This window comes from Clarias gariepinus, chromosome 24 (assembly GCF_024256425.1).
Source record: "Clarias gariepinus isolate MV-2021 ecotype Netherlands chromosome 24, CGAR_prim_01v2, whole genome shotgun sequence".
NCBI lineage: Eukaryota > Metazoa > Chordata > Actinopteri > Siluriformes > Clariidae > Clarias > Clarias gariepinus.
In genome coordinates, this window is record NC_071123.1 from 9,729,443 (window position 1) to 9,752,246 (window position 22,804).

General features: G+C 35.8%; 1 protein-coding gene across 8 annotated transcripts in view; it reads left to right on the forward strand.

Moving 5' to 3' along the window:
- phldb1a (pleckstrin homology-like domain, family B, member 1a) overlaps positions 1–22,804 on the forward strand; it is a 52,971-nt gene that overhangs the window by 3,701 nt on the left and 26,466 nt on the right. For 5 of the 8 annotated variants that reach the window (XM_053485013.1, XM_053485015.1, XM_053485017.1 and 2 more), the window contains exons 2-4: positions 13,620–13,721; positions 15,237–15,360; positions 16,808–16,978. In XM_053485013.1, the coding sequence (XP_053340988.1) occupies positions 13,620–13,721; positions 15,237–15,360; positions 16,808–16,978 (397 nt within the window). Of the gene's footprint in view, positions 1–3,410; positions 3,598–10,550; positions 10,696–13,619; positions 13,722–15,236; positions 15,361–16,807; positions 16,979–18,884; positions 19,353–22,804 lie in introns of those variants that run through there. The other 3 variants (XM_053485016.1, XM_053485014.1, XM_053485019.1) reach the window with 3 other exon arrangements.

Sequence of the window (22,804 nt, forward strand, 5' to 3'; positions counted from 1 at the left end):
TGAGATTGCAGAAAAATGGATTTGTAAGTTCCCTTTACACTCTTTTATCTGTATTTGAAATGAGCTAAGTAAGTATTAAAGCATGGCTGAGTGTAATGTTACTATAATAGGCAGTAAGAGGGTACTGTGATGAAGTATAGTTACTGTTACAGCCATAAACTTACTAATTGTTCTAATAATTCTGTATATTCAAACTAATTTGTTTACAATTTGGATTTTATTAATAAGGGACAGGTCATACTTGTTTTATTCAATCACGGCCAATGTTATAGAACATCTATGAGAAACATAAGTTCCTGTTATCACATTATAATTCGATACCAGCTATAAACAGATGATCCTTATCCTCTTTCCTCTCTCTTGGAATTAATAATATTTTAATTAATTGCGGCTTGTTATATTACAAAAAAAACAGAAAGCAAAAATTCTGCACTGACAAAGCACGAAGACACTAAAGACTCATTTCATAAACGTTAAATCAACGTCTCCTTATGGAAAGCTTAATATACAGAATCAGCCAAAAAAATGTATACACACTTTTTAAACCTATAATTGAATTATGGCAGCAATGTTTAGTATTATGTTTCTTCTAAAGGTGTCAGTAGTCGCTCCATTGTTGATGCTTTCACATGATCGTCAGAAGAGAAGAGAGGCGTATATTTTTTCTGTTGAAGTGTGAATACATTATTTTTTGTCTGATTCTGTATTTCTTTGTCAAATAACATTTTTTGCCTTATTTTTCTTTTTCAAATGTTATTTGTTATTTATTTATTTTTTTTTATTAAGGATTTTCATATAGTACAGACACAATCAAACAGACAGACAGACAAAAAACAAACAAACAAACAAACAAACCCACCCACCCACAGCAATGAAAAGATATAACTATATGCAATGTACATAAAATTATAAATCTTTGCCTGCTGTAGTTAAGCAAAACATGATAGAAAAGTTATTAAAATAAACATTTAGAGTTTTTGCAAAAAAACAATGGGGAGGTTTCCAGAGTTTCCAAAATTTGTCCGACCTGTGATTAAGATCATAAGTTAGTTTCTCCAAGGGAAGGAAAGATGACAGCTGGATATCCACATAGTGACAGTTGGACCCTGGGGTGTGGACCACTTCAACAAAATGCATTTTTTTGCCAAACATGAAAGGGTTGTAAACAAGAGCTTGGAGTCCGAGTCAAAAAGATCTTCAATAATATGATTAAACAAATACAGTGCAGGAGATAAAATAAAATGTTTTCCTGTTATCTCCTGAGTTACAGAGTGAACCCCCTTCCAGAATGATTGGATAATATCACAGGACCAGAATACATAAAAATATGTAACCCTATGTGCTTTACATTTAAAGCAAAGATTAGAACAACCTGGATACATTTTATGAAGATGGACAGGTGTAAAATGAAAAATGTTTTATGGAAAAATTAAAAATTTTGTTTTTTGTAAAGATATTGCATTATATATATTATATAAATGCATTTTGGGAAAATGAATTCACAAATTGTGGTCCAAACTGCTGGATTAAATGATACCCACAGATCCTGTTCCCACAGTGATTTTTAAGAATCATAGGCTGAAGAGTCTGAGTGTGCTAATAAAGCATAAAACTTAGAGGTAACCCCTTTAAGAGCTTTAGTTGAAATGATGGTTTCTTCCATGTCTGATAAAATAGTGATTTGCAGGTACTTAAAGAAATCTTCAGAAAAGTCACACACGCCGTTAGAACCCCACTCCCACAGCTCAATACTTCTAACCTGAATCGGAAAATCAGGATTAAAAGCCAAGGGAGAACAAACTATTTTTTCACATCTTTACAAATTAATTATATTATCAGTGAGACGTTTTATCTGATCGATATTATCACTAAACCAAAGGGATTCTAATCTTCTGGGAACATAATAAAGATTCGAAGTCAATCCATAAAGCATCCTGCCTATTCATAATCCAGATTGTTATAATTTTGAGTTAAGAAGCCTAACAGTAAAGCTGAAAATTGGGCAGCGAGAGAACCCCCAAATCTCTTGGTTTACAGAGTTTAGAAAGACCAACTCTCTGATGTTTATTATTCCAGATATAATGAGATATGGAAGCGTTTAGTGATTTAAAAAAGGATGAATTTAAATATTTTAGACAGGGCAGTACATTCATTTTTATAACATTGACTCTCCCCAAGGGGGAAGTCGGCAAAGAGGTCCATTTTTCCAAGTCTTTTCTAATTTCTCGAATTAAATGGGAGTAGTTTGTCTCAAATAAATTTTTTAAATTGGGAGTGTGAAAAATGCCCAGATATTTAAGACCCCTATCTGAAACCTGAAAAGAACATTGTATATGTAGGTGGGTTACGGGGGCAATTAAAGGGCATTGAGACAGATTTTCCTAAGTTTACTTTGTAACCCAACACGGTACTGAACGAGGTTAATGAATTTAAAACCGCGGGAATCAAAGTTTAGGGTTCTCCAGATATAAAAGAACATCATCTGCAAACAAGGAAATTACATGCTTCTTCCCATTAACTGTGATACCTGTAACATGTGAGTTAATCCTGATCGATTCTGCTAAAGGTTTAATAAATAATGTAAACAATAACGGTGATAGAGGACACCCCTGTCTGCAGCCTCTACATCCTGGAAACCCCTCAGTCATCAGACCATTGAACGATCATTATTTTGGTTTTTTAGTTGGTGAGCAGGCAGTCGACTGGATTTATTGCCAAATTCGTAATATATATGTATATATATATATATATATTTTTTTTTTTTTTTTTTTTGTTTGTTTGTTTAGTAAAGAGCAAAAGCTTCTGAATGTGGCTGGTATGGTCCATACTCACATTGGTTCTTGCATTCACCAGCGCTTTTAAATTTGAAACTGTAAGGGATTTCTTATGAATTTGCTCCATCTCAAATGTTATTTTAAACCTGTTTGTTAATTATCTTAGATTATTTGGAACATTTACTCTACAGGCTCCTGTGAACAAGCTGACGATTACAGCAAGTTAACAGAAACCTGTGATTTAAATTAAGCTTCTTTAAGCTTCTGACCAATCAGCATCCAAACGTCCTAAGTGATGTAGTATACTTTGACACTTACAGTATAGGTTTTCTCTGTCTTAATGTCTTATTCTTGATTAAATTTGTCCTATAGTTTCCTGTGTGTTCTGTCTACCTGCTGTCTGACTTTCTGAGTCGCTATGAGTGAGGCCAGCTCGGGTTCTGACCTTTCAGCTGTGCAAAAATGAAAGGCTGCCTTGTGTCCTTACAATGAAAGAGAGAAAGAGAGAGAAAGAGAGAGACAGGCTGAGGTTGAACTCGAGAGATGGAATGAGAAAAAGGGGTGGGCAGAAAGAGGAAAAAAGGGACTGTGTGTGTTTGTGTGTGTGTGTGTGAGAGAGAGAGAGAGAGAGAGAGAAGAAGAAGAAGGGAGCATATTTGTCCCCCATCACTAGTCACAAGTCATCTGTGCTGTCAGTTTCTTCTCTCAAGACGTGTTATAGACACACCAGAATTTTGGAATTATATTCCCTGTTCTTTTGGAATTAAATGGAGGATTAACTGACTGCCACTTGTTTTTTGTGCTGTCTTCCAATACATCTTGAGTAAGTATGGCGCATCTGACTGACAGTTGGAAATGCTTCCAGAGTCTAAGATGGAATTTTGTTTTTTTTTTCTCTCCATGATAAAACAGTATGTGTTGTGCGTGTTTACGAAGCAGAGAGACTACTACTTGTCTGTGAGTCTGTCTGTGTAAAATTGCAGGTTTGGCAATTTTCTCTTGAATGTCAATGTCAAAAATAGTAAAAGAAGAACTGGAGCTGGATAGAAACAGGAAACACAGAATAGACAGGAAATATTTCTCTTCAAAGTGACGTTATTTATAATGAAAATAAATGCAACAGTGGCATTTTATTGGGATTTTAAACCACTGTGCCAGGCTCGTATGCTCACATATGGAGTAATGGAATAGCAAGAGTCAGAGAAACTGGACTGTTGTAGTCCCAGAATAGTCGAAAGATCATAACCATGACTTCAGCATGAATAAGGATTCTATTGTCCCAGTGAAGACATCACTGGATGTGTCATCCAGTGACACACATTCGGCTGTAATTGCACAAACTTTTAAAAACAGAATAAAGTGTTTTAAATAAATTCTCCAGCACTTATTTATTTTATCACTGTTTACCATATCTATAGTGCACGTGCAATTGTTATAAACAAAAGTTTCTACGTGTTTTTTTTTTTCTGCACTGAGAATAAAACTTAAATCTGTTTAGACAGATGTGTCTCTTCTGCACGTTGGCGGCAAGATATATGTCAATTTTCAAGGATCAGGCGTTCTAACCGTTGAATGTTTATGGGAACGACTGCAGTGGGCTTTGAGTGACCTTGGCAGAGATCATCATTCGTGGACGTACGGCCGCTTTTAAAACTTTTGCATCATTCAAATGTTTTACTGCAGCTAAGAGTCTTCTGTAAATGTCAATCATTTTTACACTTTCATGAGAAATTTCGACACAAGTCCCAGTTTGACACATATATAATTCAAAGATCTAATACTTTTTAGAAGAAAGATGTGTAAAGCTGACTAAGCAAGAACTGTGAACACCAATTAACACTAGAACAGTTTTTCTTCAACCCTTTCTTGTTAGTGGGTTTGTAGTGGTTGTAGGTTTAAGCCTGCATTATATAGTTAGGTCTTTTTATGGAGTTCAACAACTGGCCCCTGACGTCTATTATACATTAACAAGATTTTGTATTTTGTACAGTACTTGCCTGTGGTATGCGCACATACTGTATGCAACAGATGTAGTAAATAGATGGACTATTCCTTTAATGCCTCATCTGTCAACCCACTCATTTTACTAATCAAAGACAGAACCTTATCACACATGAGAGCCAAGGTACAGAGCTTCAAACATTCTTTGTGTGTCTGCACATTGAGCTGCTACAGTAAGAAGGGCACATGTGATATCGATATTAGCCCACAAGATACACACACTCATAATACCTGCTTAACTGTGTGTGCGTGTGTGTCCGCGTGTGTGCATCTGCATGAGCCCGCCAAGCACAGCAGGCCTGTCTGAATAGAAGCTTTCATATGAGACAAAGACATCAGGCCACGAAAAACTGGCTACTAATGTGAGGCGGCTTTGTGTTCCTTTAATGAATTGTTTCACTGGGCTGGAATAAAATAATGCAGAATGAAAAAAGAGCTATTTTATGCAACTCTATGACAAGCACACCAGGGCACACCCACCCTGCCAGTTTGTATGTGCGTAGGTGTGGGTGTTTTACATGGTTGGGTGTAGGTGGAAATTGATAAGGTGGAACTTGATACCATGCACATTGCGTCCAGGAGCGAGCCAGAAGCATTGCGGTGACTCTGGAATGATTTCCTGCTCTTTAAAAGCCTTTTATTAACCCATGTTCATTCTGGTTTAAACAACAGACGGTGCTTAAACGCTGCTGTGGTTACGTAAACACCTGCATTTGTCTATTTCTGTAAGTGTGAACACAAATTTCCATGGAGGATTTCTCACATTTATTCCGCACTTCAAACATGAAGCACAGTTAAACCCGTTTATTGTGCCAATCAGTTCCACATTGCATTTCTTGCTTTTATTGTGGAAATTTTATCTATCCTTTGGCCAGTGTTTATGCCTTTTTTTTTTCCACTGGCTTTACTCATCGATCCCTGCACCAATTTTTAATTTTAAGTTCTGGGAAAAGAGAATGCAAAACAGAATACAATGGAATGTAGTTGGCTTCAGGGCTGCCTATTTATCCCATAAAAATATTATTTTTTATTATGGCAAAACTTTGTTAATTATTTCTGATGAATAGGTTGAATATGTATAATGTTTTATACTATTTTAGAAACAGCCTAAACAAATCAAGATGTCAGCTGCGTTCCTAAGCAACTTCACTGCTGAAAAAGAACTTGCATTAAAGATTGTAATTTATTGATATTGAGCAATAATTTGCTTTGCATAGAGGTTTCAAAAAAACTTCCAATAAATCCAATAAATCCAGATTTATTGTTAATGTCCTTGAGAACAATCTTTGGCCTGCATCTACAAGTTGGAACCTGATTGGCTCTTATATTTGATTTTGCAGTTAAACTTGTCACTTATTACTGTGATTTTATTATTTTTTTTGCTTTCTGTTTTTATACATTGTCTAATTGATATATATTGAATAAATAGGATTAAATCACTCTCAAGTCAATGGTTTACGCATATCTGGCTGACATAATACTTTGAAGAAACCACATAGGTCCACTTACCAGCAATATAAACTAACATGTTATTCAAATGTACTCAAGTCAGCACTTGCTGCAAACTAATCTTATACAAGCCTTGGCTGACTACTTTAAAAGGAGCACCTGTACACCTGCATACACCAGCACAATGCACAAATCAAACAATAACAATTTAGCTTTAATCTTTACATCAGAATGGTAAAAAAACGATGATTTTTTAGCAGATTTTTAGAATAAAATTCTGTAACCTCGCCGACACTATTACTTTTCAAATAATAAATAGGACATTAATTAGCGTTCAGTTAACTGTGTAGCCGGGAAAATATACACAAAGGTGAAGTTCATTATCTGCACTACAGCTGCACTCTCAAGTTAATCATCCTGCTTTATCTAGGTTTTTATGCAGCCTTTTGCTCCAGCTGGTGCAGGTAATGAAGGCTGCTGTGTTGCTACACCTGTTGGAATAAACTGCTGAACACCTGTTGAGTCCTTTCCTCAGAGTCCAGTATTGCTGACAGAATGTTTGTATGTACATGGTTGAAAATTAGAGTAAAGGTTGTAAGTGCCATCATCTGTGTCTGTAAAGGGAAAGAGGCTAAAAACAGATGATTCACAGTTCTCGCTTGGCCAGAAAACAGGAACATTCTGTTTTTCCCTGCTGTAGCTATAAAGTATACCCAGGCCCGACTCACTATCTCACTATCTCTCTCACACACTAACACTGGCAACCTCTGCGTGTGAATACTGGGTTTTAGCCATGTACATAGATACACACTCATCTGTCAAGAGTATTGTTGTCATCATGTAAGTCAGGCTATGGGTAAAAGCATTAGACTGTGGTTTAAAAGGTCCCAGGTTGAAATCCTTACGACTGCCAAGTTGTCCCTGTTGGGCCCTTAAGCAAGGCCCTCAACTGCTCACATGTATAACAAAAAAAAGATATAAGTCACTCGGGATAAGCATGTCTGCCAAATGCCTAAATGTAATTGAGCTTTAGAAAATCAATTAGGAGAAAAAATATATATACTGTAGTGACATCCCTATGAGTAGTTTGTATACTTCCATTCAGAGCTCACTTTCTTGAATGCAACTGTTAACCCAGAGTTAATTGTTGAAGAATATGTTATTTTGGAAACCTCTTTCAAAGGGCCATATTTTACTTTTTTTGAGCAAGTTTTAGGGGTCTCCAAACGTGCCTGTTTGTTATCAATCAAGACAGTATCCAATCACCACATAGATCATGTTTCATGTACACTATTTGATTGTCTGTAGCTTTAAATGCAAAGAAGCTCCTGCTGCTCCTGCAACCCTTTGTATAAATGCATTTTTGTAGCCAATCAGTGGGCAGGAAAAAGGACTTGAAAATGGTGCCCAGGACTCAAGCCAGATAAAGGGTTATGCAAATTATTCACCCCTTTTCTTTCTCCTTGCCCGGAATGGTGTCAGACCAGGCAGGAAATTTGAACAGCGTGTTGAAGCATATTTATGGACAAAAATAGAAAAAGAAAAATCCTCATTTCTTTTGATCATATTTTGTCTCTGTACTTACGCACTGGAGACATGCAAATGTCAAAAAAATATTTCAAAAAGTGAAAAAAGTGCTTAAATTGGCCTAGAAAAAATAATAGGCCTTTTGGCATTTGTAACCATATGGTAACAAATCAAAGAGAGGGTTAAATACAAAGTTAATTCCAATTATTAAACAGGTGTTCAGCATGAATTCCCAGGACAGACCTTTAGAACCACTGCACCCCTCCAACCAGGATAAGTTAAACTGAAAATAAATTGACCTTTATTTTGATTGACACAAACCATAAGAGATTTGAAACCCCAGGATGCCTTATACCAGCAACCTGAGTATACAGTAAACATACTGTTAATATGTTCCGCACAATTGGATTTTTCTTTAATAACTGAATTGTTCATCTACAAAAGCCAAAGTCACACTGTTAATATTTTAAACATTTTATTGTCATATAATTGTTTCATCACTTTATTGACTTTACATTTAGATGTTGCTTGTACATTTATACAGTAATGTACCTTATAATATGCTTGTTTTTAAGTCATTTGCCCTAAAATTTGCCCTAAAATATCTAGTTTAGTGGTCTTACCTGATTTAATTTTTTTTCTATATTGTAAAACATGCTGATGGCATCCACACTATTTAATAATCTCCTTTAAACAGTTGATATTGAGATAAGATACAGTATCTGCTCTAAAGCCTTCATAACAGCTCCAATTTGAGGTGCTGTTAACTGGTGATTTTTGTGGCTGGTAACTATAAATGAACGTTTTTTCTGTAACAGAGGTAAGTTTTAGTCTGGTCTTAATGAGAGCCAGTGTCATCATGGTACTTGATTGGTTTTGAAAATGCACTGTTCCAGAACAGCTGACCTTTTTGTCTTAAAAATATGAACTGACTGTTGTTGTTTAATTTCTTAATCCTATAGATTTAAAATTTCCAGTATTATAGAATGTAGAAAAAAGAAAAAAACAACAACATTGAATTAGAAGGTGTTTCCAAACTTTTGACTGGTACTGTATATCAGAAACTTCCATAAAATACATTTGAATTACTGCAATTTCCTTACTGTATGAGATTCACTCTTATATATTTCTCTGAGCTCTTTCTGAGAACAGGAAGGATGCTGGACCATGTCCTCCCCATGAGAGTTTCTTAGTTTAGGGGTCATCACACAGGAAACACCCCTGCTCTGGAGGCAGCACCGGAAGAACCCTCTTTAGATCCAGCTGTTGGTTGCTTGGACTCTGCTAGACTCTGTTATTCACTGTTTTAAAAAGTTTGGACTTTTTGACATCTGCCTCACATACTATCAATAGCTTTTTGGCAGTCGTCAGGGAAAAAGCACAACATTGATAGATATTTCCTTTGCAATCCTTCCAGTATTTTTTCTCTTTCCATCTGTGATTTATCTTTGACCATGTACCTTGGGTAGACTTTTTCGAAAGTTATTTCAGTCAGGCATACTCTGACTCCAAACTTCCATAGTGACCATGATGTGTTTGGGATTGTTGAGGGAGTTTTTTTTTATTTATTTATTTAATGAGTCACTGATTTACAAACTCCCTCCAGTGTTAAAATGAGTCATTTTGTGAGGGTAGGTAAAAGCTTTCTGCAGCTGTTTAAAGTCCGAACGGAAAATACCCTTTTGGCAGAACAAGGCATGAAGGAACAGGAAATCAGGGACAGGAACTGAAATATCAAGCCCTTTTCTACCCATCGAAACAACATGAGTAGGGTCTTATTTATGCAAATCACGGAGCAGTGGCGAAGGTTCATCCTGCTGCTGCTAACTGCCAATAAATCTACAGGCACTTATTTGTTTTGAATACAATTATAGCCAAATTGGGGAAAGTCACTACCTTTATCTTTTTACTATATATATAAACTACATGATTAAAAGTGGATTGGCCAAATATATTGGCAAAGAAACAACTATAAAAACATGGTTTGATGAATTCCGTGTACAAGGACTTGACTGGCCTGCACAAACCCATAACCTCAACCCCATTGAGCACCTTTGTGATAAACTGGGATGGAGGTTGCGATCCAGGCCTTCTTGTCCAACATCAGTGCCTGACCTTATAAATACTCTTTAGAATGGATGGCACCTTACGAATTCTCACGTGACAGCTTTTATATCTGCAAAAGGAGGACTAAATCCACATTGAAGTATATGTATTTGGATACAATGTCACTGCAGGTTTGGCCAAATACTTTTGTCCATATGGTTTATATGAATGAATTAACAACTAGGAATTAGGATGGATTCCTTTGATGTTTAAATGTTCTGGGGAAATTGCATGTTATGAGTGTGTCAGAGGGCATCGGATATATTTCTAACATCCACTCAGTTTGTTCCTTGCATTTAAATTATGTTGGATATCTGAATAATAACATGGCTATAGTTGCCAAATTCTTTACATATTTTCCATCCGGACAAGGAGACTGAAGGAAGTAAACAGGACAACATTACTCTAGAGACTCTTTGATTTTTACATCTGCTCATCTCCATCAATTAAATGAGCTAAGCTTCTCATTATTTCTCCCAAAGACTCCATGCAATAGAAATGTAGAGTTGGGATGAGAAGGATATTGAAGGGAGACATGCCTCTTATTTTCCTCTCTTCTTCTCTTTCCTCTTCTCCTCTTCTTTCCTCTCTCTCTCTCTCTCTCTCTCTCTCTCTCTCTCTCTCTCCCTTTCTTTCTCTCTCACACTCTCTCCAGCTGTGGTGGAGACAGTAGTTGTAATTCTGTGCTCCAGAGTGTTTAGGCAGAGACATGGACTATACCCAGTCAGCTGAAGACCCAGGAAGAAGCAGGGCAAGAAGTAAACAGGACATAACTTTACTCTAAATTTAGACAAGCTTATGGATCCATACATGAATAGCTCTTGAGTAAGAAGAGATGGTGAGTAAATTTCCTGGAATATAGGTGTAAGTTCATAGTTTTTTTATTTATTTAATACACCCTGATTTTGAATTGGCAGTATTTAAGAGTTACATATTTAATTAGTTACACTTTAGCTATTTGATTTGTACAGTCATACTTACTAATATAAAAGTTTAAAACTCGCATATTATGAATTTTTTTTCACCTGTTTATGACAACTCTTCATTTCTGAAGATATCCTTACTTGTATTTCAGCCACCCATTCCTTTTCTTCCCATTCATATTAATCCACTAGTGTCCACCAGTTTTGATTTTTTTTTTTTTAAACGCCACGTACTAAGGGAAGATCTTCATTTGCTATATTTCCTCTTTGTGGTTTCCTCTCCAGCTCTAGTCGTCTGCATGTGCTCAGTATGTGTGTGTGTGTGTTTGTGTGTGTGTGTGTGTGTGGATGATTATAACCCATGTAAGAGGAGCCCTGTGGAGTGCACAGTGTGGTTAGACTGAGGCTATTTTCTGCTTCTATGGCCAGGACACGGTGACATGACTGCCGACTTAATGACACGTTTCAGAAACATGGTGCCCAGTTTGCCCACGCGGGGCCATGTGGAGAAGTGTCTTGAGACTGTGCGTGTGTGTTTGTTTGTATGCGGGACAAACACTGATTTAAACAATCACACCAAATCACATGTTAGTTTTCCACTTAGTTATCACTGTGAAGTGGCTATGTGTGTTGTTTGTGCCTTTGCAGCAATTCTTTGTTTGATTATTTACATGTATCCTGTTTTACATTCTGGGTACCGTAAAGTTTTAAAAGTAGTGTGTATTTGATGTAATGGAGAAATGAGCTTCTAAAAGCCACTAAGAAACTCTGAACATCACTGTGAGTTATGTAAAATGCTCTCCATTGGAAAATAGAATATAATAAAACATTCGGACAGGCATGCTTCTAAAGGAAACTTTCTACATTTTGCCAGCTGGTTTTCCAGATTATTTTTAAATATTTTACCCTGATTAATATTCACATACTGTTGAAAGCCTGTCTTTACTTGTCCACCGAAGCCAAGCTTCACATTCCGTCAACTTCTTTGACTGGGCATGCCAACAAAAGGCTCGCTGTTCAAGATTTAAGTCTCCAGTATCAGCACTTTGTCATAGTCCTGTCTTTCATCTTGCTCTTCAACCTCAGTGTTGGTGTCATGGTGTCAAAGTCATGTTTTTTTTTTTTGCCAGACTGTTTGCTTGCTTAAATGACCGGTGCATGGACGTGTGTATACCTTTTGCAGTCACATCATACCATGGCATCAAACATGACAGTGGATGGCAGGAGTATAATTAACTGACATTAGGCTACTAGAGATTTTAGTTAGAGATGCATTTCGGAGGCAAAAACACACAGAAAGATTACCTCATTACCTCCAGGATTACCTGATGCTTTGTCACACGGATGAAAGATTAACCTAGCAGTAACTTGTTCCTATGTTCATATGCAGTATTTTGTGGTGGACTTCATAACTTATTTAAAAGAGAAACAAGCATGATAAAATGGATGCAGACGGTAATAAGGATATTAATTGGCAGAAGTCTGATTTGTTATCATAATGTGATTACCTCAGGCAGTGTACAAATACTGTTTGTGATTCCCCCAGATTTGATGGCATTTGCTAGCAAGAGAGTTAGCTTCTTTAGTGCCTCTGTTGCAATTTAAATAATGCTAAGGAATATTCTGCACTTTACGCCTCATAAAACAGGTAACATGCAGGTAATGTTGACAACTACTGACATTTCAAGCTTTCTAATAAATAGCTAACTGACTGTCCTGTGGTTCAATCTCAAATAGCTTAAAATGGTAAGCTACTGTGCTATATAGGGTGCAGAATCCCTTGTTCTAAACACTCGATCAGGTGTTAGAGACAGGTCTGGTAATCAGATTTATGCTAGAAGCTAGTTAACTTTTAAGACATTTAGGAGACATTGTGACTTCATGTGGAAAAAGCCTGGTCAACGCTGATCATGACACTCGCACAAGATTTAATTTCAAGATTAAAAAAAAAAAAGATCTTGGACAAAAAGGACATGCATTTAATGGCCTTTAAAAGCATATAGATAACACTGTCACTGTCATTAATTGGACTAAAAGTGTATTTGATTGAGAGGTTTTATTTTAACTCATGACAGTCGATGGCTATTGAAGTTTACAGTATACTGTAATAGTCTCTCTAGGTTTATGTCAGATGTCATGAAAGACTTAAGAAGATGTCATGTATTCCTTTAGATAACACATTCTCTTCTTGATTAATATTATTCTAGGAATTCCAGTTGTCTTCTTTGAAGTGCTCATGATCTAATTTATCTGCAGCCCAAAATCAATTTCATCTAAATGTTAGTTTCCTAAATGCTGATTCTAGACATTTCCGAAAATGACTAATCCGACATTTCTGCTGAACTACGAACTGCCCTGAGGGCTATACACGACTATTTATACTCAAACGTGCATATGTCCGTACCAAAGATAATCTACAGCATCTGTTCCAAGCATGTGCAATTAAAGGGAGTTGTTCTGAGTCATGCTGTGCATCACATCTGAAATGCATGCGTAGACCCATCCTAAACATTGGGGTTTTCCTAAGTTGTGTGTTAGATTTGTTAAAATGAGTCTGAAACAAGCAGCCACCTGTGTACTATATATTTTAATAGCACAATGAAAACATGATTAAAGACTTGCTAACTTTAGGGTGTTGTAATCATGCCAGATGGCTCTAAAGGTTTACTCTAGAGTCTACCTGCATGCAAAAGGATAACAATGAGTAATCCTTGAGCACGATTTACTCACCAATCCATTTGTCTTAAATAAATAAATCAATATGCAAGTTTTTATATGGAATGTGTATATTTCAAGAACACCAACTTGCATTTATTCTCTTCTTTTATATTTAAAACAGGATCTCAGCGAGAGTGATGAAGTGATCAATAACCCAGAAGGCATGGATACCTTGAACAGGAACCTCCCTGACCGTGGTCGCCAGACCCATCAGGTGCTACAGGTGAGACGGTAGTTGCTGGGAAATGAAAAAGGGTACACAAAACTACACTATGAATGCAACAAAACATAGTGTTTTTAATCTTGATTACTAAGGTCTTTGTAGGTAAATAATAATTCAAACAAAACACACTACAAAAGGTTCCCTTCTTAATAATATATTTCTAAAAATGCTTTTCCATTCATTTTCAGGCCATTTATTGGATCTGTCCAAAACAAACATGACCCAAACTAGACTAGGCAATAAACTAACAACCTCTGGGACACACAAAAACCACATCAATTTCCGTTTAAGCTCTTAAATACTTTTTTAAGATTAGCCACAATGCGCTCAGTAAAAGAAATGTCATTTTACAATAGAGGTAATTAAGCGCTTTAAATATAAATATATAGCCCAGTGTTCTTAGATGAAAGGAGAAGATATGGAGACTAAAACAAACCTCTGTGGCCTTTCAGCAGTCTGTTTTCAAGCTTGCTGACAACTCATGATGAACTGCTGTTTCTTTTTATAAAGGTTAAAATCAGCACCTGAGTAGCAAGAGTAGATAAAAATGCCATCTCAGGTATCCTTTTGCACTTTTACCTCAGGTGTGCTTTTAAAAAGGTGATTTTTAATAATATATATATATATATATATATATATATATATATATATATATATATATAAAAACCACACTCTGATTCAAACACTGGTTTGGATCAGTCTCTTTTATTGGCTCAATGTGGCAGTTTAATGTGAATATGCTGTAGAACTGGACAAACAAAAGCTCTTTCATACAAAACATGAGAAATGATTTCAGGACAAAGCAGGGCACTGAGAAGAAATTTGCAACATGACGTCTTCTCTAGACTACTATACTGAAATAAATACTGAAACTGAGAAGAACATTTTTCAGACATTGATACAATTCCATACCAGCATTTATCACCCTATACTCCATTCTATGATTCTATAAGGGCCGTTCAAATCAGGCGTATAACCGGTTGATATTTATTGAAGACTTCAAGCACAGTATGATGATGGGAACTTTAAAAAGCACCCAGTTCGACCATGGTCCTGGGAAAACTGTGTTGTCATTCTGAACAATCAAAAGTCCCAGTTTGACTTAAACACCCCTTGTATATTACACCTGTTGCTCCGCAATAACATTGGTTCTTTGCAGAGGCCATTGCCATGTTGTCTTTAAGACTGTTCACTCTGTCATTTTTTGTCTTCAAGGATCAATCCTTTTTAGCTTCCCAGCATAGATAGCCATACCTGATGGAGATAAACCAGGTTAGCCCCATTAGCTTTTTAGCCCAGCCATGCTTTACTATATGACTCTAATTGAGTCAGTATAATCTTGTTTGGAGCACTATGAGCCATCATCCGAAAGAGGACAGGTCACTGTGGTGGACCTTTGTGACTTGACTACGTAATTGGCCAACAGTGGACAATGACATACATGTATACAGTAACTGTGCTGGGTATTTATTGTACTTATTGTAAATGGTACTATTTTTATTGTCTCTTGTAAAGGGTACCCCACTGGACCTGATTGAGACAGGCAAAACCCTCAAAGTCCAAGCAGAGCGTCCCCATCTGGTCAGTTTGGGAAGTGGACGTCTGAGCACAGCCATCACACTGTTACCCATACCAGAAGGTTAGTTCATGAAGTCAGTGAAATGTGTCTTGTGTTAATATTGTCATAACATCAACATTGTATTAACTTTGACTTTAGGCTGTTATATCATTTGTACTGCTGGGGGAGAATTTAACTGGATTAGTGACGGAAAATATCTATTCTGTAAGGAACATTTTTTGCTGAATTCAGCAGCTTCCTTTATGTTCCTCCAGTCCTGTAATTGCTAATGGCTCCACATGGCAAGCAGCCAAGTCTGATATGAGATTGAAGCTACCCGAGAGCAAGGGTTTGTGTGTGTATGCACTAGTCGACTAGGGTGTGTGTGGACAGTTAAATGTAGAAGGTCTAGAACAGCAGCATGGCATATTCTTTGCTGTATTCTTAGCTCAGCTATGTAGCATATCATCACTCAAAGAATGACAAATAGAGGACTTTCCATCTCCTGACACTGTAAGGGGAACAAATGTAACACAGTGCTGAACAGACTTACTGTTTCATATTCTTTCTGTAAGATTGAAAATAAAAAAGAAAAGAATAATAAAAATGTGCTCCTGTATTAAAATTGCTATTAAAAACACTTTTCTACTGGGTCCTGTTGAGTTTCAAAGATGTTAAGTGCAGGTCATCTTTAACATTTTAGAGAGGTCTGTGGGGTTTAATAAAACCGGTTTGGAACTGCAGGAAAAATTATGAAGCCATGATCTAACTCTCAGCTGATGTGACTCCTCTCTGCTTCTCTTATCTACTGCTAAGGAAACCATTTTAAACCTTATTACCGTTCTTTCTGACGTGCCAATGTGCAACTACTTTAAAACAGAAATAGCACAGTGACTTTTAACAAATGAGCTGTAAATGATTAGATGTTAAAAAAACAGTTTAAAGGGACTTCCATATCAGCAGGTGAACAAAAAAACATCACACTGCCAGCCAGTCAGGTATTATTCTCCTTATTTAATAAGGACAGTTAGAACCAGTCATGGGAATTCGTGTTATGCTTCGTCTCTCTATTTTTTCATTATAATCCCTCCTCATGGCTGGAATGACCTACTTTCTGAATCTCATATGTCACTTAACTGTGTAGAAAATGCATGATTTTATATATAAAAATGGCCTTTGGCAGTAGCACATTGCAATTATACTCACCATGTACAGATTAAGCAGTTTGACTGACTGGTATGACAAGTTCGATTATATTCACATTCAGGGATATACATAGAGATTTACTTAAAATTCCCGAAGGTTCTAGGAAGTGGAGCTAAGATGTAAAAAAAGCCTGCTAAAAGCCTCTCTGTCTTAGTCGTTTTGTCTGCATACAGGAGCAGAATAGACACTGTATACACCTGAAAATATACAGTTCTACTGAATGAAACAAAAAACTAAAGAAAGTAATTTTAAACAATTTTACACATCACAATAAAACATTTGATTAAATAAGCTGTAACTTTTTTTTTTTTTATAAATGCAGGGAAAACGACTCTCGGTCATGGAAACACAGACATCAATATCCAGGGTCCAGGAGTGGCTGCCCTGCACTGTTACATTGAAAACCAGGAAGGAAACATCACCCTTTTCCCCTGTGGCAATCCATGCTCTATGGATGGCCTGGCAGTCACAAAGCCTGTACGACTGTCTCAAGGTACAAATATGTCAGAATGGTTTAAGGAAAAATCCAAGAAAATGTCTTAGTGATGAGTTATATTGATTTTGCTTCAACTGCCAAATTCTTTTGCATCTTCCAAAGAAAGGAATGGGGTTGTTTTGCAAATTGTCAATCACATAATGGTGAATATGAATATATGTTTGTAAATATAATGACTTTGGTCCATCAGGAAAGCTGGCATGCAAATTGTATGGGTCTTTCTTTTTAACTTGATTTTTTACACTAGGTAAATCACTGGAGTCAGATTAAGATACTTGACAAACTATCATGTCTCAAATGTCAGCTCGGAAATGAATAAACACTGAAATGATATAAGATGAACCTCCATGCTTAATATACTTTTTTGTTTATACACAAAACAGATTAAAGCATCACAATAGTGGTGTTCGTTGTGCTTAAACTTCTTTTGAAAAATGACCCCGGCATTCTTTAGATCTTGTAATATTCTCTGTGGCATATAAGCCTGCTGAATTTACACCAGTATAATTGTTCCACGTATCTAGCTTATATCTGGAAGCAGTTTAAGTTTAGATATAACAGCATGTATGGAACGCATATTGTAAAAAAAGGTTTACTTGGAATTTGTAAAAATAAAAAATAAATCATTCATTACTCTACACTAGGTTTATAAAGGAACAAAAGTACAAACTTATTACATCAACAGTGATAAATATGAATGATTCATTATAATGAGTGACAAAACATCCTGTAGTCCCACTTAATAATTACTCATCCACATGCTCTTTATAAAATAGATTCCATTTGACACAATTTTGGTTTTATGGTAATACATTATTAAACGTTTGTTTTAAATATCTAAGAATGTTTCTTGGTGACCAATGAATTGTTGGAATTAAATCTTGTATAATTGTTGATGGGCACATTTTATTCATTTATTCATTCTTCAGTAACCACCTTATCCTGGTCAATGCCATTACTGACCATGCACATACTTTAGGCAATTTAGCATAGCCAACACCTACCCTGCATGTTTTCAGACAGTGGGATGAAACCAGAGAACTCAAGGAAAACCCACACAAAAACAGGGAGAATCTGCAGAACTTCATACAGACAGTATCCTAAGCTCACAGCATGCCCATGTACTGTTTTCTGCATTGTAGAACAATACTGATGGCAACAAAACTGTAAAATAATTATGTAGTAAGTAAAACAAACTAAATTGTTTTATATTTTTGATTTTTCATGCCTAGTAGGTAACTTGTTTATTTTCACTACTTGTTGAATGCCAGTAGTGTGCAAAGGTATATATAAACTTTCTGAATCATGTGAAGAATAAAATATAATTATTTTTTAACAATTCCTTCAGATTTTTAAAATTGATATTTCAAAATGTTGATGTTTTCAGTATTGTTTTACAATCTAGAAAATAGTATCAAAAGAAAAAGAAAGATTTAAAAGCGTAGTTGTATCCAATGTTTTGACTTATACAGGTACTGTACATCAACACAAAGTTTGCATAAGATGTGGCGTTTAAGTGTCTTTTCAACTACAGTATTTCAGCTGCCACCCGTTTGGCTACACCCGAGTTTACAGAGCAAGCGCTTAGAAAAACAACAACACACTTTTAAAGCAAAATCATTTAATTTTTTTAGTGTTGAAGAAGTACGACCGTATCTGCGTGTGTGATCCGCAGTTCAATTTATTACATAAGCAGTTTAGAACAAATAAATGGTGGATGTTAATGGTATTCAGGAGATTGGTGGCCGCCTCCTCCCCTTCTCCTGCGCTCTGCATGACAATAATGTCGCTTATGAGAGAGAGAGAGAGAGAGAGAACAGCCGGCACTGGGACAGCTGTTCAGCCACCCTGACGTTTTTGGTCCTCAGTCGTATGACCTACATGTATGAACACCAGCTCTTTCTCTCTTTCTTTGACTTCTTTTTTCGGTTAATGCGGTAACAATTTAACATCGCACTCGCGTAAAGAGGATAACACACTTTTTTCCCCACCTCAGAAGTTATCAACCGCAGGTGTTTTGTTTTGTTGTTGTTTTTTTTTTTTTGTTTTTTATCCCGTGAGCATATGGACTGTTTTTTTTTTTTTTCTTCCTCTCTCAGCTTGGGCTTGGTTTGTAGCTTTAACACTTAGACAGGTGGACAGTGGACATCTGGCATCTTTTGTGTGAAAGGAAAAGTCAATAAGTGGACGGACATTACCATAGCATTAGCATAACAAAGCGGCGGGAGAGCGACGCGCTCAGGGAGGTGAACAGCAGCTTCTTTACGGCGTCCTGACTGGAAACCAGTTTGGATTTTTTTTTATTTTTTTTTGTTTCAGTAAGGTCGCAGCATCTCCTGCGCTTTGTCGGGTTTGACATCTGTGGGTAAATGTAAGTAAACTATTGACTTGCCTGTGAATTGTTTTTAAAAAAAATCAGTGTCTGCTGAAATAGCCTAATAAAAAAAAAATCTAATCAACTTTCTATCACGACATATTTATCACCTTACTTAATATCAAGCTGTTATTAATAATGTTTTACTTCTTTTAAATGTCCCTTATTTTCTTATTTAGTTAGTTACTTATTTATTATACTTATTCTATATGGTTAGTATTAGAGCACTGATGGTCCATAGTCTATTTTCATCATTGCCTTCATTCAGTTCACTGTATAATGAACGTTATGCATTGGCCAACAGGAGGACATAATATTTAAACACATTTTTTATTTTAAATATATATTTATTTTTCCAATTAATTAATAAACACATGTTTTATGCCTTTTGAGAGAAGCAGTTTCCTGCTTATGTGAAAACATTAGAAAGAATTGACCTAATTCACTGTTAGGGCTTTTAGGAAAGTAAATGTAACACACTTTAAAATTATACTAGGACATATACTCACTGTCCACTTTAACAACTGACCGGTTAAAGTTACAGTGGTTGCACTTTTTTCTCATTCTGATGTTTGATGTAAACAAGCTTTTAACCAGTGTCTGAATGATTTTGTGCATTGTGTTGCCGCAGTATTAATAGCTGATTAGATAACTACATAAAGGAACAGGTGTACAGGTGTTCCTAATAATGTGGGCATGAGTGTACAATTAGTGTATATTTTCATGCTATCAAGACTATATACGATACATCTCCCCGTGGTTGGCGTGTTTTCTTTGGGTACTTTGTTTTCCTCCCACAGTCCAAAGACATGCAGATTAGGATAGTTGGCATTCCCACATTGTCCATACTTTGTATATGCCGTATAGAAGATAGATAAATGAATGAATGAATGAATGAAACCAGTGTTGGTCAAGAATGTAAAAAAAAACAACTTTTTACTTGTACTGTATATAAATTTATATATATGTATATATATATATATATATATATATATATATATATATATATATATATGTTATATATATATATATATATAACATATTGAATATATATTACTATTTAGTTATACCGCAGTTTTCCCGCAGCATCAATGAAGTATCTATCTATCTATCTATCTATCTATCTATCTATCTATCTATCTATCTATCTATCTATCTATCTATCTGTTTGTCTGTCTCTCTACTTAAAGGAACATTAGGAAATTAGATAAGATTGTACTATTTCTTTGTGGGTGCATGATTTTTTTAACTGCTTGAGCCCATGTGAATTTTGCCATGTCCACAATCTCCGCCCACATGACCTAAAGTATTCAACCTACATTTATCAAGTTCAACTATCATAAGGATTAGTATTAACCATTGTAATGCATCGCAGAATAATAATAAGCAACTGTGGAAATCTCTCAACATAACATATGACTTTAATTAGTTATATGTTTTACACACCACACAGTTCTTATAAAGTGTTTGTTGATAAAGCCAGAATATTCTTCCAACTAGCCCTCTCTTTGGGAAGCACTGATTTATCGTGTTATATTTAATTTATTCTAAGTGACTGTATTGTCTTATCGTGCAAGGGATTGGAAGCCAAGTTATTGCTCTAAAACCTGCTAACATCGGGTCATAATGATTCATGACAAATTTATGTCACTTATTCTGAGTAATTTTTCATCATCCTGTTACTTGGCTTATTTCAGCAGAGCACTGAATGAAGGCTGGCTGATGTTGGCATTTTCCCACTCTGCTTATTATGGTTAATGATAATTGGGTATCCATATTCCTGAGTGACCTATCATGTATAATTGGAATTCTGTGTATCCTCTGTGCCAGGTAGCTGATGTTAACGTTTTAACATTTATAGTACTGTTGTTTGGGAGTGAAGGGGCATTGAGGAGTATCTATAGAATGAATGTTATGAGGCCTGTCCTAACATCTTTAGTCTAGAAAGCAGTTAATTTGTTGTTTTGCAAATGTTCTTTTTTTAAACAATACACTTGTGCTTAAACTCTTTTTAGTATTTTCTATTATTTTAAACAGGTTATTTGTACATTTTGGAAAAATGGCAGTTACATCTTTAATGCTACTTTCCCACATAAACTTTGTGTAAAATGTGTGAGTAACTCTAAGAAATTTATAATAATTGACCAATTCATACTGTATACAAGGATACAAAACTTTAGACATTCTATTAGCTCAGATGTCCGTTACCATACACATCTTTTATGACAACTCTGATCAGCAGTGTGCTTTGTGGTCACAGAACTTGCATTATTTTCACCATTTTGCATAAATCACAGAGACGAAAGGGTGTTTTGTGAGAACTCTGACAGGGTTAAGTTTGCATCACATCTTTAAGATTTTAATGCAACAGTGCTGTTAGGATAAGTGTCGATAAGTTAAAGACTAGCAGTTTTGGACTTGTAACCGTAAGTAGCACATCTGTTGCACTGATTTCTCTTTCCTGTCAGGAATGAACATAAACCAATCTAGAGATATAAATATATGTTTTGATTAAAAGAAATACAATGTCGATATCAGTTTACTAAGAGAGGCGGAGACAGCACAGGACATGCTCTGAATATGAATCACATTGTTGCAAATGCATAATCAATTTCATGTCCAGGCACAGCTGAGTTATTGTTTTCGAGGCATCCGGGTTAAATCAAAGTTGCCATAGCTAGTGCAGGTGTGCGACAGCTCATAACTGGTGCTCTAAGACCATGCAATGATTTACATCCTTCACTTTAGCTTCATGCTTCCTGTGCTGTCGCTGTTCATTATGAAATGGAGGCTTGAGACATAATTTATGGCCAGAGTGGCAAACACAGTATTGATTCAACCGTCTCCCTAATAACAGCATAGCACAGCTGTTAGTGATATACGTGTGTGTGTGTGTTTGTTTGGGTTTATGTGCTTTTGTGTAAGTATAGGTACTTGGAATTAATGTTTCTTAAACTCTTGGCAGATATGTGTTGCATTTTTTTTTTTTGATTTCGGACATACGTTATAGTAGAATGTAATAATAAGAATTAAATAAACAAAATGTTATCACCTGGAAAGAAGATCTCTAATTTTGCTTGAAAGTATTGGGGTAAAAATCTTGTTTATGATTTGTTGGTCTTGTGAAGTTTATTTTTATTTTGGAATGAGTTTAATTGTAGACCATGCTTCCATACACATACACGCACAGTCACAACAGTCCAACACCTACCATGTTTCCACCATCGCCCTGATGGAGAACATTTCTTGCTACATAAAATAAGCAAACATTTTTTCATTTCATTTTTTCATTTACAAAACACATTGATGTGTAGTTTTATAGCTTTTTTTTTTAAATGGAAATAGATTCATTATTGAATGAATAGAACCTGTTCTAAATTAAAGCAAATACAGATATAAATAGGAGCGTCACCACATCTTTTTAAAAAAAGTTTGCCAGAAGGCTTTAC